Genomic DNA, 17,646 nt, shown 5'->3' with positions numbered 1-17,646 from the left:
GTGAAAAACAAAGCACAAGCTCGCGCTCTCTCTCTCTCCCCCCCCCCCCCCCCCCCCCCCCCCCTCCCGCCCCCCCAAATCCCCAAGATTTTCTCTTCTAAGTTCTTGTTTTCTCTTACCCTCAGATTCACTTCAATTCAATACAAATGCGATCCAGCTTAAGCTTTTGAAATTTGCCCTTAGTCTCGGGGCCAAAAAGGATTTGGCTGCCCGTTTCACGGTATTCAAATGTTGGCGACAGAGAGAGAGAGAAGCGGTGAGAGGGGCCGCTGAATCTAGGCTAGGGCTTGTGGGCGAATTTCTCAGAGACGGTAAAACCTCTCTAGAGTGAGAAGCCCAGAATGAAGAGAGAGGAGGGAGGTAAAAGTGAACGTAGCGGCGGTAGCGCCTAAGTTACTCGCTATCTCTTTCGCAGTCGCCCGACCTCTCACCCACAGACCTGCTGTGTGGAGAGCTTGCAGTGTCCCCGTCTTACGGTTTACTGCATATAGCTTTCTCCATGGCTTCCTCTGACAAGCCCCAGACAAGCAAGGCGTGGACAGCTGCGAAGCCCTTCGTTAATGGAGGCGTCTCTGGCATGCTAGCTACCTGTGTCATCCAGCCCGTGGATATCATTAAGGTAAATCCTCTACTCTAAGAAGTCTTGTTACAATCATGCATTAACTGTGTGTGTACATGCGCTTGCTGTTGTGTATTTGTTGGATCAAGCAAATGTTTTGCCTTGGCACCGGCTTCTACATATTCGAAAGGGCCGACTTGAGCTGGATCCAAGGATGCCCCTAGCTAGATCTTTGCCAGAAGATTTTGTTTGTATGAACAGCCCCTGCGATAGGTGCTAGATCTCAGATTATTAATCTTAGTTACATCCACTTCTTTCAGCTCAACACTTTTAATCACGTGCCAGGAAGATTTCTCTCTTAACACTCTCAGCTAATGTTTATGTATGCTTCTACTACTAAGGAAGATGACGTGTGGAGTAAAGGGCATACTTACCTCAGCATCCAATTGCGGTCACCTTAACACCCTAGTCTCAGCTGGTTTGATTGAGTCTCCAATTAGACAGTCGTGTACTATATAGATGTATGCTCATGTGTGTACATGTGTGTGAGGATGTATTGATACTTAGTCCTACACCCACTATTTGGTATTGATGATTTCTTGGATATATCAAGGTATATGTTATTTTTAGTGTAGTTATCTTCTACGCAGGGAAAATAGCTAGTTTGTTTATGGCTTCTTATGTTTCTCTTCATGCAGGTTCGCATTCAGCTTGGTCAAGGATCTGCCTTGCATGTTGCTAAGAATATGCTCAAGGAAGAGGGATTTGGAGCATATTATAAGGTTCGTGACAAACTTTTGATGTCTTATGATCATTTCACTTTTTTTTGCCGGTACTAATGGTCACATGTCTGGTAGTCAGATTTATTATATCGCTGTTCGAATAAGGACATGGGTTTGCCCGACTGCTTTTGCATTCTAGTGACACAGCTATATATGATGCAGTATAGTTATGTGATTGCAATGTAGCTTTCTAGTCTCAGTTTTTACTTTGAAATTGTGAAGGTCAAGTCTATTCTTATTATCAGTCCCTCCCATAGGTTGTTTCTTGACATTGCTTGCTTGTAAGGTGCGCATTTAACTTTCCTCTTTAGTTGAATGATCTTAATCTGCATGTAACAGGCTTTTCAATTCACTCTCGCATTTTGACCATGATGGTTTATTGACAATAGACGTCCTTTAATTTGTCACTGACAAAAGTATTGAATAAATTTTTTTGATAAAGTGGTTTTTTGCAAGCTTGCATTCTGACTTGAGAGCAATAAGAGCTATTCAGTACTAGAAATGAGGGCACACTGTCGAAAACAATACTTGTGTGAGGACACTCCAAAGACCATATCTTTTATAATAAAGAAAGCTGCAACCAAATTTAGATAATTCCTTACTGGATAAATATGAATATTCATAGTCAGGGCAGCCAGAGTACCATAGTTACAAGTTTAAATCCACCCATTTTGGTGCGACTGCACATCACCATGTAATGTTAGAAACTTGAAAATATTGTGCTGAGAGATTATGTGAGGGGGAAGTGTTGGACGGAAGGTTTCATCTTTGAGCTTCTGTTGGGTTTCTCTGGTCTAAGCTGGGAATGTATGCTCTGTGTTGATTGCAGGGTTTGTCAGCAGGTCTCTTGCGGCAAGCAACATACACCACCGCACGTCTCGGGTCTTTCAGGTTTTTAACAAGTTCTGGCTCTTCATTGTGACTGTTCATCTTGTCTGTGCTCTTGTCTATCTTTTGTTTTGGTTTGTTGCTGGGCTTCATTATGGCTGATCTGATCTGCATCTTTGGAGGCAGGACATAAACTCAATACCCCAATCTTCGTGTGGATGTATCCTCATCTGTGTGTGTGGGTGTTGTGTTTGGAGCTTATGTTGAAACTTGTTATACCACTATAGGCTTTGATGATGTTAGTGAGGATGTCTTAGTACTCTATGCATGATGGAGCTTATGGTCATATTTTCTTGTGGATGACTAAGGTAACTCCTGCATGATGGAGCTGATGGTTGTTTTTTCTGCTGGTAACTACCATGTGTCTAAAACTTGAATCTGGGATTTTTCTTAGTTAGATACTTATCTGTGCTGCTCTTTCCATCATGCGTCAATTGTATAGGCTTTGTGTGGATAATGGAGAGAGCTGATGCTAGAATTTGCCTCTGAAATTCAGGATTCTGACAAACAAAGCAATTCAAGCCAATGGAGGAAAGCCGCTTCCTTTGTATCAGAAGGCGTTATGTGGTTTGACTGCTGGTGCCATCGGGGCCTGCTTTGGAAATCCTGCTGATCTTGCTCTCATTCGAATGCAGGCTGACAACACTATGCCGCTAGCTCAACGCCGAAACTACAAAAATGTCTTTCATGCACTCTACAGGATATCTTCAGATGAGGGTGTTCTTGCCTTATGGAAAGGAGCTGGTCCTACTGTTGTGCGGGCTATGGCATTGAACATGGGCATGCTTGCATCCTATGATCAGAGTGTGGAGTTTTTCAGGGATACTGTTCACCTGACCGAGCTTCCAACAGTCGTTGGTAATTCCTTTTTCGTGTATAATGTAAATGCTGATGGAGTGCTATGGGCTGTCTTTGATTGATTGCAGAGGGTATCTATAATAATGCTTGCTGAAGTGCACTCATTCTGAATGTGGCACCCGTTAGTGCTGGTAGAGACGTGAGATACAAGAACACAATGTCTTAAATTTCTAGTTACGGTTTTGCAGGTGCAAGTGCTGTATCAGGATTTTTTGCTGCAGCATGTAGTCTTCCCTTCGATTATGTGAAGACCCAGATACAGAAAATGCAGCCCAATGCTGAAGGAAAGTACCCCTACACGGGGCCTCTTGATTGTGCTTTGAAGACCGTAAAAGAACACGGGCCGTTGAGACTCTACACTGGCTTTGGTGTTTACTGTATTCGAATAGCCCCGCATGTCATGGTATTGGATTAATGCAATTTTCAAGAGGAATTTAACTTCTAAATTGATTTTGGCAATGCTGATTGTTGTTTGTTTCAAATGCAGATGACATGGATTTTCTTGGATCAAATTCAAAAGTTTGAGAAGAAAATTGGTTGGTAGGTACTGACTAAGGAGTTTTCCTTACCGTCGCAGAACTCCAGATTTCAAGCAATTGACTTAAAATCAAATTATCTTATAGCTCTCAATTTTAAAAATGTTTAATACTTCTGTCCCCTTCCCTTCACGTATTTTTGAACTCAAGCTTTACTCAGGGTCATGGCTATCTCAAAGCCCTGGGATGCTTCCATCTCAGCATTTTTTCCTCCCTTGCCGGGACTCGAATAGTTTCAGGAGTTCTTTTTTGTTTTGGCCAAGATGGTTCCAAAGATGAAAACAGAGGCTTAGGATAATTGAGCATTGAGGAAGCAAGAATAAACTTACAGGGTTCTGATAAATAATTTTTTCTTTTTCATCTTGTAGTAGATTGTACCTTGCTTGTGCTTGTGTCTACTCAGAATTCTTTTTTTTGCCCCTACAGAAAGTTTCTCTTTTGAGTCATGACAGGAGGGTTGGAGTTTTAACCTTTTTTTTGCTTTTTAAAACAAGCCTGAGTGAAGCTTCTTTGTTTTTAAGATTGTAAAATGCTCCCGTCATTTAAGATCCTCATACGACCTGACATCTTTATTTTTAAGTTTGTAAAATACTGACTCTGTTTAAGAGCCTTAAATGACTTTTCACTTCGTTTAGTTTAGAATGCCAACGTGAGCCTTCACCTCTTTGGCATGTCGGTGTCATCAGATTGAGCCCTTGGGCTTGTTGTAGGAACTCACGAAGCCTCTCCAAGCAAGCCTTAAGTGGTTCTACGAAATCACAAATATTGAGTTCTGACCTGTGTTCTCACCTGCACACAGGTCCCTTTATTTCAAGGTATGAGCAGATTGAGTCATGTTTTCAGTTATTTGGGTATTTCTGCTCTTCAGGTTCAGTCATGTGCTGGTATATTTTACTGTGCATGATGGTAAGCATGTTGTACACATCCTTGTTGTGATTGATGCATGAGTGGCTGCGATCATGGGTGATCTGGTTGTGAACTGCTTGATCATGCCTACGATTTTGGGTGCTGTGTGTGGTGAGCCTTTCCTTTTCACATATCAAAGGGTTGTAAATGTCAGGTGGCAAACGCAGGGTTTATCAATTCTCTCCATTGATGGTTTTGCCTTAGCAGCTAAGGTCGACGTGAATAGCACAATCGTTGTATCAGTAAATTTTACACTATTTTTTTCCCAGTTTTGTAGGTTTTCTCACCTTCAAATATAAAATTTATCATAAAATTTATAGGCAATTTTATGGGAATATACTGAACCTTGGTTGTTTTCGAGGTTGGTGTGCATCATTGTGCTGCGCTGCTTGCAGCTTCATAGGGTGAGGTGTTGGGAAGCTGCACCTTATTGCAAATTTGGTGAGTTTGTTGAGCCACAAAAAGAGGCTTCCATTGTAGAGATTGCTGCAGCTGCAGTATTGCACAGAAGCACACAACTCAATATGAAAAGGGAATGCAGACCTGAGACTAAGCTGCATACATACTTCATAAAATCCAAGGGTTGGATGACACAGGAATAAGTATGGCAGAGTGGCCTCCATTGAATAAGGACTTGGCAGCTGCCCACACCTGCAAAGTTTTAGTGATAGGGTTTTTTGCATCTAGCTTTCTCCATGCCTTTCTTTGACAAGCTGCAGTTTAATGGGCTAGACATTGAGTGTATCCTTCTGAGGGCAATGGATGTCCGGAGAGGTGCAGAAGTCCTTGCTCATAGTTGATGCTTGGATGGACCCAGCACTGTCCTTCCTATCTGCATAGTCCATGGCAGATTTATTGAGTTGTCAAGTCGGGAGAGGTGACATCAGAAAAGGGTGGCTGAGGTGGATTGCCAACACCAGACAACTGCATTGTGGGCTGATGTAAACAATGATGCCTGCTGTTTTGGGGCCAGAAAGGCACCAAGGAAGCAAAGATGTTGTCATACTGTCGACCTGCCAGTTTTTTCAGTAAGCCAGCCAGTAGCTCTAGAGCAAAGGGTTTTGTGGGGGTGCATCTACATGGTGTGGCACGGCAATTGCAGGCTCGAGAGGCCTAATGCCCCTTGAGAAATATCGATTGCAGCTTCACTTAACGTTCGTGTTTGGTCTTGTGTTGAGCTTTGTTTAGAGCCTCTCTTGCATTGTTTACTTAATTTCAAAAGCAATGCCTTCTGTCCAACCTTTGATTCAATTGAAATGGAAATGACTTGGAAGTGGGAAATGTCAGAAGGCATAAACTGGCCAACGAGGACAGAAGATTGATTTGATGAGCATAAGCATGTACATTTGATGGAGTTGGCACTGAAGAATTGTCAAAGATGGTACTTATTCCAGAATGGGTATTAGTTTCTCCATACTCACTCATTTTTGGAGACGTATATGTTTTATAAAATGAATTGTTGAAATATCAAAATTTCTCATGTCATGATCTACTTTCCAACTTTATTGTTTAAGATGGTTCTTCCTCGATGTTTATGTGGGCATTTAAGAATGCAAGGTTTTGGTGATCTCGTAAATTACTTGGAAAATACTCGGACATACATTTCTTTTCCTAATATTTAGTACATACTTGTGTCAAATGTCACGGGTAAGGGGATTTGCTCGATTTCCTCTTGTTAAGAGGATATTTGGGTGGGCTTGTGTACAAGACAATTGTAATGGAATTGGCTTGTTAACTTGAGAGTAGCGGAAATTAGAGTGTTTTTGAGAAATTACTTAGTGAGCATAGCGGGTGAACATAATTGATTGTAGTAACATAAACATAGCATTTAGTTAACTTGGCATGAACAATACTTTTGCATGAGAGAATTTAGAGAACATGACAACACTTGAGGACCGGATTTATGTGGAGCCGGTCCCCCCTTCAACAGGCATTTGTATCATGATTTCTCCCATCAAGAGAGACTTGTTACAATACAATCTTTGTGTTCCTTGTGACTTAGGCGATGCAATGAAGATGGAAAGCTTCATGCATCACGAGCATAACATAAACTTTGAAGAAATTATTAACTATCCCAAACCTCAGTCCCAAGACCTCAAACACCTTTCAAGGTGGAGAGAGCTAGCAGGGAATGAGGGTAGGTAAGAGGAAGAAGAAACATTTCATAAGAGAAAGAATTAGTTCCTCACTTATCATCACTCTTCTTGGTAGCATACATAATAACATAGTAATGAAGATGAAGAAGATGGCAAGCTTAAGCATTGAAGCATGGCTCTTGGTTGGATTTGTATTCCATAGCCAAGAGTTTGGTGTAAGCTCTTAGCCTCTCTACTTGCTTGGAGAAGGGGAGGGAGCTCTTGCACTTTGCACTTCACACAATGAGAGAGTGTGTGTGTCTCTGCGAGAGAGTATACTGCTTAAGCAAGCCCCCTACTTGCTTTGGTCGACCCCCTCCTTGTAGCTGATGCTTGAAGCTCATTGGACCCCTCCAAGCCTAGCCAATCACAAGCAAGAGTCATACCAAGCAATAAGGGTAGCCTTGGGACAAGTGTCCCCCTTTCCCCTTTGATAGAGAGGGGGCTTAATAAATGCTAAAGAACTAATTAAATCTTCTAAATTATCATTGGATGCCTTGGGTGGCCAACCAATAGGTTTCAAGCACACCATGAGGAGGAACTTGACAAGTGTTCTTTTTGCTTTCTTTGTACCAAGCTTGCATGAGTGAGTGTGTGGGTGTTATCTTTCATCCTCCCTCTTGTAGGGTTCGCCCCCTCCTTGTAGGAAATGGTGTTGGCTTTTGTACACCTCAAACCATTCAACCTTGGGCCTGGTTCCCACCACTAGCTTGGCCCTTAAGCCCCTCAAGCTTGGACCGGGTTCCCACCTCAAGTACAACCTTAGTATCTCAAGCATGACAAGCACCTCAAGCATCCCAGTCATCAAGTACTTCAAGCACCTTAAGCATCTCAATCATCAAGCACGACAAGCACCTTAAGCACCTTAGTCATCAAGCACGACAAACATCTCAAGCACCTTAAGCTTGGGCCGGGTTCTCACCTCAAGCTTAGTCTTAGCTTACCTAAGGTCAAAGGACTTTTTACACTAACTATTGGACGTTTTCAATGAAGCTAACCCTAAGGTCTTATGCTCCATTGGTTAGCCTTGCTCTTTGATAGACCATCTCTCGTTTGGGCCCCTTTACCATTGACTTTGTGTTGAGTTAGATCTATAAGCACATGTCTATATCTTAACCCTTGTTTTCATTTTTTCTCTCACATTAAATGATCAGTTTAATACGAGAAACAAAATTCTAAGCACGTATACTATTTAAATTTGTGTAAAAATAAAAAGAGAACTAGTCTTATAAGACAAAAACATGGGTCATTTAAAAGGAATTTGCACTTATGCTTACTCTAATGTAGCATTGTAAGGATTGACAAGGTTCATACTATCCTTAAGCTGTATTCCTTGCATCCATCTAGCATCTTTAAAAGGATGAAGTTTGAACTTAACAAGATACCCTCGGATAATCTTACCATGTCGTAGTACCTTGTCTTCATGCCGAAGAATAGCTTCGGGTTGTAGCACCTCTTCTTGGTCTTCAATTTTGGGAGGGTCTTCAATAATTGGTTCACTTGGTGGCTCTTCTTTATAGGGCTTGAGTAGGCTCACATGAAAAGCATTGTGTATGAGCCAATGGTTGGGCAACTTGAGTTGGTAGGCCGTCTTATTGATAGGCTTCAAGATATGGAAACGACTATAGTATCTTTTTGCTAGCTTAGCATAATACTTTTGATGGCCCGTAAGATTTTTGCCTGTCGTTTGTCTTAATCGAGCCTTGGGAAACTTAAGTGAGACCCAATCATTTTTTTTGAACGTTAAGGCACTTCTATGCTTGTCAGCATAGCTTTTTGCCTTTGTTGAGAGATGGATACAACCTCTTTAATCTTTTGAAAAGATTCTTGTAGGTCACGGCTATACTCATCGGCAACAAAGATCTTCCCATGTACTTTGAGTAGCAAGGGACTTTTAGTTCTTCCCTCAATGATCTCAGAAGGTGCTTTTCTCGTAGAAGTATGTACATTATTATTGTAGGCATACTCTACAAAAGGTAAGTACTTTTCCCATTGTGAGCGTTGATCTACTTCGGTAACATAAGTCTTGAGTAGATCGAGTATTGTAAGATTGGCTATCTCACTTTGGCCATCCGTTTGTAGGTGATAGGCTGAAGAGAAATTCAATCTTGTTCCTAGATTTTCAAAGAGACCTTTCCAAAAAATTATTGGTCATTCTGGGATCTCTATCTGACACAATGGATGTTGGTAATCCATGGTGTTTGAAAATCTGTGATGTGAAGAGAGTTGCCATTTGGTGTGCCTTAATAGTCTTTTTGACAGGAATAAAGTGTGCTTGCTTGCTAAACCTGTCGACTATTGTCCATATTCTCGTATTCCCATGGATAGACTTGGGTAATCCAAAGATGAAATCCCTGGATATACTCTCTCATGGTGAATTTGGGATAGGCAATGACTGGAGTAATCCAGGTTGCTTCCCTCTATCATACTTGGTCTTTTGACATACTACGCATTTTGAAACATACTCTTGTATGTCCACTTTCATGGTAGGTCTATAGAAATACGTCTCTACTTCCCGAAGAGTAGGTTAAATACCTCTATACCCCGCATACAGAGGAGCATGGGATTCATACATAACTTTCTCACGAAGGGAATGGGTAACACATAGTCTATTGCCATGGAGAAGATAACTATCCTGCAAGGTGAATGGATCCTCTTTCTTCCCCAAAGCAAGGGCTGACATTATGTCTCTACCAGGGTCAATATCATACTCATCTATCATAGAAGATAGATCGTTGTGAGTAGCTATAGACACCGCAAATTTGCGAAAGACAAGAATTGGAAGACAAAGCAATGTAAGAAATATGGAAATTAAATTGCGAAAGAAAATTTGCCCACCTCATTTGTTTGTCGGAAAGCTTGGTTTGCATCATGAAATACTTGAGAGACTTTAGTGGTCGGTTCATAGAATAAATGGAGTCCCCAATAAATAGTGCTTCGATGTGTCTAGGACATGTAGAACAACTAAAAGCTCTTTCTCATAAATGCCCAAGACTCGTTCATCGGTATCGAGCCTTCGGCTCTCATATGCTATGCAATCCCCTTCTTGAAGCAAAACTGCTCCAAGGCAATCACCACAAGCATCACAGTGAACCTCAAATGGCTTTGAGAGATCCGGAAGCATGAGGACTGGTTGGGAGGTAAGCTTTTATTTGAGCTTATCAAAAGCATTTTGCTCCTTAGCAGTCTATACATACTTAACGTTCTTCTTAGTTAAGTCATGTAGTGGTCCTGCTATTAGAGAGAATTTTGCTATGAAGCGTCTATAGTATGCACATATACCAATAAAGCTTCTTAGCTTATGTAGATTCCTTGGAATAGGCCATGCTTTTATTACCTCTAACTTTGATGGATCCATACGGATACCATCTTGAGAGATAATATGACCTAGGTATTAAATCTCTTGAAGGAAAAATTCGCTTTTCTTTTGGTTGAGAAAAGGCTGTTCTCCCTCAATACTTGAAAAATCACTTGGAGATGTTGCTTATGTTCCTCCAAAGACTTAGAGTAGATGATGATATCATCAACACTCCACTGAATTTGCGGTAAGGTCTAATTTTTTTTTTCCATAAGACGATTGAATGTAGCTGGTGCATTAGTCAAGCCAAAAGGCATGACTGGATATTAATAAAGACCAAACGTTGTGCGAAACAACACTGTCTTTAGGATATCTTCATCCACTATCCTTATTTGATGATAGCCACTTTTAAGGTCGATCCTACTGAAGTAGGTAGAGCCTTGTAGCTTATCAAACAGATCTTCTACCCGAAGCACGAGAAATCTCTTTTTGATAGTGATGTGGTATAGTGCTCGATAGTCCACACACATACGATATGTACCATCTTTGTTTTGCACTAAAAGGACTAGAGAACAAAAAAAAGACGAACTAGGCCTCACCATCCCTTTGTCTTCCAATTCTTGTACTTGCCTCATGATCTCCTCTTGTTGAGCTTGAGAGACTCGATAAGGAGGCTTGTTAGGCGGTGAGCTTCCTGGAAGGAGCTCAATGCGATGATCATCATCCCCTCGTTTTGGAGGTAAGTCCATAGGGATATCATCGATGAACACATCTTGGAATCCTAGATAAGTCTAACTCTTCTTAATTCCTATCATTTACATTTGATGAAACATTAGGATTTTTAGAGAATCTTTGACAAAAATCATGTTCGCAAAAACTGAGCTCTTCATTGATTTATCAAAAGCAGGAGGATTTACAAGTGGAATAGTGCAACCATGCTCACTAGCATCTATATACATGTTCTTTCCCCTGTAGGTGAAGGAGATTCTCCTTTCAGGGAACTTCATATTGGCAGCCATGCGATCAAACCATGGCGCCCCTAGGATAGCATCCTCATGTTGGAGAGGAGAGATGAAAAAATCTTCTTTGTTGACATAGCTTTGGACATGAAGTCTCAACTTCCCAATCAAGGGAGTAATGGAGGCTTGCTCTCCATTGAAAGCTGTGTCAGACATTACAATATCTCCCATCTCGAAAGCTTGAATGCCCAACTTGGTGGCCAACTTCAGTGATATGAAGTTGTGAGTAGAGCCAGGGTCAAACAAGATGAAGCCATCATGCCATCTTACCTTGCCCCAAGCATAGGAAAGTGATGATCCTTTCCAATGAGCATCCTCTTTTGGAGCTTCGTTTGTGGAAGCCCTAGAGTCTCATTGCGAGCATTCTTCTTGGGGCAAGAACGATAGCCATGTCCTTGCTCCCCACACTTGAAACACTTATGGTCCTTGCGAAAAGCTTCTAGATCTTTAGAAGAGAGTTTGTTTTTGCCTTTGTAAACTCCCTTCTCCTTGGACCCATTGTTGTTGTTGTTGTTGTTGGGTTTTTGCCTTTGCATCATTTTTGTCTTTGTTTTCCATGGGCTTGACATTCCGTTGAGCCCCTTGATGGAAATTGATGCGTGAAGCGCGTGTGATGGATTATTTCGATGATAGAACCAGGCCGTTGAGAATTGATGTATTTGGCCATCTCTTCAGGTAATCTCGCATAGAATTGTTGCTTTTGCTCGACAAAGTCTTATCTTTTGAAAGACAGCAGCCTTGAGATGTAAATCCAAACTTGTCTATATACTTCTGGATAGACTCATGAGAGAGAAGCTTCAAGCTGCACCATTCGGTGAGGACTTTGTCCTTTGCATCGCTTGCAAGAAATTGCTTCATGATGGAAACTCGTAGAGTTTTCCATGTCTTTGGGGCTTCACGTTGCCATGAAGGCTAGCCCACCATTGACGAGCTGATTTTTGGAAGCGCATAGCTACATGGTGTAGCTTGGAAGACTTTGTGAAGCCCTCGTCTCCAAAGGCCACATCAAATTGCTGGATGAAGACCAACACTTTGTCAGTAGCACCAAAGGTGCCATCAAAGGTGAGAAAAGAGATACTCTTTCTTCCCTCCTTGAAATTCTTTATCTTTTGTGACCTTCGCCATGTAGGGTATGATTTATGATGTCCTCCCCTCCCGTATTCTTTCTTTGAAAGAGGAGGAAGGTGAAGAAGAAGGAGAAGAGGGTGACCTCTTTCTATCTCTTTTCTTCCTTTGTTTCCTCTCTTCCCTTTTGGAATGACGAGGAGAAGGATTGTGTGTTGATATTTTCCTCTTGGGAGGAGTAGGCAATCGTCTAGACCGCCGTCTTTGTGGAGCCACATCTTCAGAGGAACTTAAAGTTTCATTGCTTTCTTGCTCTTTGGTCTTCTTTTGGGCGTCTCTTCAACATGTCTCCTAAGCTCTCTCTCCTCTTGGAGAGGAAGGGCAATTCCATAAGCGCGAAGTTGTTGAGTAACTTCGGCTTGCAAGGCACGTTTGCCCATAGCTTGTTGCAACCTAGTAACGAGATAATTGTCAAATATGGGGGGATCATCATTAGCACCTTCATGTGCAAAATCAAAGCTATCAATGTTCATTCTACTCTCTTGGTTATTGTCAGTCATGTTAACAAAATTTGTGTATGTACTTAGTGTATGCTTTGGCAATTCAAAACCTTAGTTGCCACTCCTCTTAGCCTTTGAAAATCGACTCTTAAGTATCTACACCCACGACTCGAAGTGGTTAATTACAGAGAGTAGTGGAGTAGGTCTAACATAGCAGAGTTGCCGAGGGCTAGCTCCTTTTGGACTTCTTGTGGCTCAATAAGCCGTAGGCAAGTCTAAAAAGACTCCATTATTAAGTCCAAAGCTCCCGAGGTGTGCACCATATCCCACATAGTGGGCTCAACAAAACCGATAATAGATCCGAGTTCCACTTACCCTAATATAATTAATAAAATCAACCATTTTTAGGCTACTTAAGGACCTCTCTTCTTAAGCAAGACAAGAGAAACCAAATGCTCTGATACCAATGTAATGGAATGGGCCTATTAACTTGAGAGTAGCGGAAATTAGAGAGAGTACTTTTTGAGAAATTACTTTGTGAGCATAGCGGGTGAACATAATCGATTGTAGCAACATAAACATAGCATTTAGTTAACATGGCATGAACAATACTTTTGCAAGAGAGAGAATTTAGAGAACATGACAACAGTTGAGGACCCGATTTATGTGGAGCTGGTCCCCCCTCCAATAGACATTTGTATTATGATTTCTCCCATCAAGAGAGACTTGTTACAATACAACCTTTGTGTTCCTTGTGACCTAGGTGATACAATGAAGATGGAAAGCTTCATGCATCACGAGCATAACATAAACTTTGAAGAAAGCATTAAATATCCCAAGCTTCAGTCCCGAGACCTCAAACATCTTCGAAGGTGGAGAGAGCTAGCAGGGAATGAGGGTAGGGAAGAGGAAGAAGAAAAATTTCATAGGAGAAAGAATTAGTTCCTCACTTATCGTCACATTTCTTGCTAGCATACATAGTAGCATAGTAATGAAGATGGAGAAGATGGCAAGCTTAAGCATTGAAGCATGGCTCTTGGTTAGATTTGCATTCCATAGACAAGACTGTTGGTGTAGGCTCTCAACCTCTCTACTTGCTTGGAGAAGGAGAGGGAGCTCTTGCACTTGTTAGGAAATAAGACGTAGCTAAATAGATTTTTGAGTAGATTACTTAATGGAGGGAGATAGATTTCACACACAAGAGATTATAGAGTAGAGAGAGAGAGAGAGTACACACAATATACGTGGTTCACCCAATGTGGGCTACGTCCACGGGAAAGCAGCCACTCAATGGCTTTAGCACTTCAAAAGAAGAAGTAGTTTGCAAAGGGATTAAACCCTTGATAGAGCTCCTGCCTTGCTTCACTCTCACCACCTCACACTCACCTTGTTGCATCAACTTCACACTCTGAAATGTGTGTAGAAATGGACTCCTTTTATAGGCCAAAAGGGCTGCCCTCTCTTATGAGAGACAACCATGTGTAGCCGCCCTTGTGCGAATAAGTCCAAATCGGACCCTCCAATCCGCCCATGTGTGGCCGCCCTTGAGAAGACAAGTTCGCTTTTGAATTCGACCACCGGCCATTGACTTCCGACCACCGGCCATTAGCCATTGACTTCCGACCACCGGCCATCGGCCAGTGACTACCGGCCACCGGCCAACCGACCACTTTCCGGCCGCCGTCCGACCATAATATTCCGGCGAAAAAAAAAGTCTCGGGGGGCCTCTGCCCCCGAGGCTTCTAAAGTTGCCCCTGATTCTTGTCCGTGAAAATTTTGATTTCCGGTGAGTGATTTTCCTTCACGCACGATGGCTTCTCCTCATAATGGGGGCCTTACAAATGTGCGCTTTTTCCACAGAAAATTACAAGGGTAAATCAGGCTCCATACTTAACAACACTTTGCACTTCACACAATGAGAGTGTGTGTGGGAGAGTATACCCCCTAAGCAGGCCCCCTACTTGTTTTGGTTGACCCCCCCCTGTAGCTCATGCTTGAAGCTCATTGGACCCCTCCAAGCCTAGCCAATCACAAGCAAGAGTCATACCAAGCAACAAGGGTAGCCTTGGGACAAGTGTTCCCATTTCCCCTTTGAGAGAGAGAGGGTTTGATAAATGCTAAAAAAATTAATTAAATCTTGTAAATTATCATTGGATCCCTTGGGTGGCTAACCAATAGGGTTCAGGCACACCATGAGGGAAACACGAGGAGGAACTTGACAAGTGTCCCTTTTGCTTTCTTTGTACCAAGGTTGCCCTGAGTGAGTGTGTGGGTGTTCTCTCTCATCCCCCCTCTTGTAGGGCTCGCCCCCTCCTTGTAGGGAATGGTGTTGACTTTTGTACACCTCAAGCCACTCAACCTTGGGCCTGGTTCACACCACAAGCTTGGCCCTTAAGCCCCTCATGCTTGGGCCGGGTTCCCACCTCAAGTATAACCCTAGCATCTCAAGCATGACAAGCACCTCATGCATCCCAGTCATCAAGCACCTTAAGAATATCAATCATCAAGCACCTCAAGCACCTTAAGCTTGGCTCGGGTTCCTACCTCAAGCTCAGCCCTAGCTTACCTAAGGTCAAAGGACTTTTACACTAACTGTTGGAGGTCTTCAATGAAGCTAACCCTACGGTGTTATGCTATATTGGTTAGCCTTTCTCTTTGATAGACCATCTCTCATATGGGCCCCTTTACCATTGGATAGATCTATAAACACATGTCTATATCTTAACCCTTATTTCCGTTTATTCTCTCACATTAAATGATCAGTTTAATATGAGAAACTCATTTGGGTTGGTTAGATATTAGATTTTATGACATTGGCCCCTTTACCATTGGCCCCGTGTTGAGATAGATCTATAAGCACATGTCTATATCTTAACCCTTGTTCCCGTTTATTCTCCCACCTAAATGATCATTTTAATATGAGAAAATAATTTGGGTTGGCTAGATATTAGATTTTATGACAACAATCATGTTTTTGGCATTCTAGAAAGCAAGTTTAGGAGAAGGAAGAAAGGTGCACATCCGCTTGTCACTCCATACTACAAAAAGATCCAACATTTAATGGACCCATGTGTATAGTTAATGACAATTCACATAAGGGTTAGGAAAGCTAGATTTTCTCTCAGATGTTATAGGTACTTGTGTTGGTCATTTTGTTAGTCATGGAGGGCGTATTTGAAGGGCTTAGAAGGCGTTTAGTTCAAGCTGTTGGATGTGCTCCTTTAGTATCTTCGCATGCTCCTTGTCACCTTCTTGTTTGTTTTTTGTTGCATCTAGGAACTTATATATCTGTGAATTGTAGCTACATAACTTGTACATTCTTTTCTAAGGCTTTGTTCGGCTCTGTATTAATTAACAATGGGGCCTCCCTTTCCATGACAACCAATCTTATCTCCTCAAAATAGTCCCACCTTTTGTGAAATCTTAATTAGCTTTAGCTTGCTTTATGAATAAACTCACATTTGCATAAGTCACATTTTCGAGTGTTCGTTTAATGAGCTTCTATTTTCGTACTTTTTAAATGTTGTGGGGTAGCTTATTTGCAAAGTTGAGGCTTAATGGTTCACAAAAAGTTGAGGGCAATATGGGGTTGACTAAGCATGAAAGTAGCATTCATTGGGGTCAATGTAAGTTGATGGATTACCATGTGTTCCTTGGGTTGTAGGCTCAAAGGATGCACATACACATAGTACATGTGCTTACAAGCAACGAATGACTTTTGAGCTATCACCCTTTTTGAAAATTTGAAGATGTACAGTTTGGCTCGCCTTTGATGTGTACATCGTAATAGCTTTTAGTGAGTATGTGAAACATGACATGTTCCTTAAGAATCATATAGACTTACTCTAACAAGGTTGCAACCATCTCACCAGCTGTCTCAATTCTTTTTTGTGCTCCATTTGAAATACCATGCCTTTACTTTTGTTGCCTACTATTTGAAACTCTTTCTCCACATTAAGAGGAAACTCTATTTTTCTTGCAATTTAGTGTAGCAATACTAGCAACTTAAAACCCACCATTGTAAGACTAAACAACTATCCTCTAGAGGTATCCCCCCCCTCCCCCCCCCGCAATAGGCCAAGCATAGGAACAACAGATGCTTCCTTTACCTACTTTTTTTACTGTTTTTGTACGTTCCACAAAACCATAACCATTGAGCTATGGTTTTGTCTTTGTAGAATCTTTCTAACTAAAAGCATGCTATAACAAAACTCGTGCCACTAATTTTAAAAGTGTTAACATAAGTTTTTATGCCCACCATACCAAAACCATTCCAAACATAATAAAAAGGCATCCTGCGCAATGCCCATTGTTTGCGGGGAACATCAACTTCCTCTGCAAACATTGAGTTGTTTGCATTGCGTGTCAAATGCTCTTTTTCAGGGATATAATCTATTTCAATCTCCTCTTCTTCACTATTGCTTGAGTCCATGGTTTGAAATCTGGTGGAAGGTTGACCTAAGGCTAAATGGCCAAGTCATTTTGCTTCTTCAAGAGAGGTTTCCCGTGCCCAAAGTAAAGGATCGCTTCTCTAACAAGTCGATAAACTGAGAGGATGCAAGAGTATTGCAAACACAAGCATTCAAAGAACTCAAGCATAGATTAGGCAAGCTTACTTGGTCGACAAAGAAGATTAAAGGTTCGTCAAAGATGAGGTCCGCAAGTCCCTCGACATGCGGAGTGTGCACAGAGAGGATGCGAGTAGAGGCAAGGAGTTCACATCACCTTGGTAGAGGAGGATTTTGTAAGTGTTACTACACTACCCTAGTTTTTAGAGATTTGTCAGCTTCACAGTTGGTTGCCCAAATCATTTTGCATTTATTGCGGCTAATAGTTCACCATTGGTAAAAGGAAGCCGTTTGCGCTAGAGCACATATATGGTGCAAATAAATATATCTACTACCCAGAAGTTATTTTAGCTTTGAGCACACTTTACATCGATGTTACTTAGTTTTTGTGCATTCATTATTATTTTCTAAATTTTGTTTGTTATCTCTTTTTTTGAGCTCCAACTCTACAATGGGAAGAGCTGTTGTCATTGGAGTAGCACACTAAGGCAATTACATAAAGTTTTTGTATCTTTAAACATATATATATTTA

At 41.6% G+C, this 17,646-nt stretch overlaps 1 protein-coding gene across 1 annotated transcript; it reads left to right on the top strand.

Moving 5' to 3' along the window:
• Positions 1-282: 282 nt before the first annotated feature.
• Positions 283-3,986, top strand: LOC147441183 (Mitochondrial substrate carrier family protein). Its single transcript, XM_086482874.1, has 6 exons — positions 283-619; positions 1,258-1,341; positions 2,171-2,232; positions 2,726-3,087; positions 3,276-3,490; positions 3,575-3,986. The coding sequence occupies exons 1-6, from the start codon at positions 500-502 to the stop codon at positions 3,629-3,631; spliced, it is 900 nt and encodes a 299-aa protein (XP_086339000.1). The 5' UTR covers positions 283-499; the 3' UTR covers positions 3,632-3,986.
• The last annotated feature ends 13,660 nt before the right edge of the window (positions 3,987-17,646 follow it).

The sequence above is a fragment of the Adiantum capillus-veneris genome, chromosome 15, assembly GCF_014529385.1.
Source record: "Adiantum capillus-veneris isolate H3 chromosome 15, ASM1452938v2, whole genome shotgun sequence".
Taxonomy (NCBI): Eukaryota; Viridiplantae; Streptophyta; class Polypodiopsida; order Polypodiales; family Pteridaceae; genus Adiantum; species Adiantum capillus-veneris.
The sequence above is the reverse complement of the archived record's forward strand: the minus strand, read 5'-3'. Positions and strand labels throughout refer to the sequence as shown.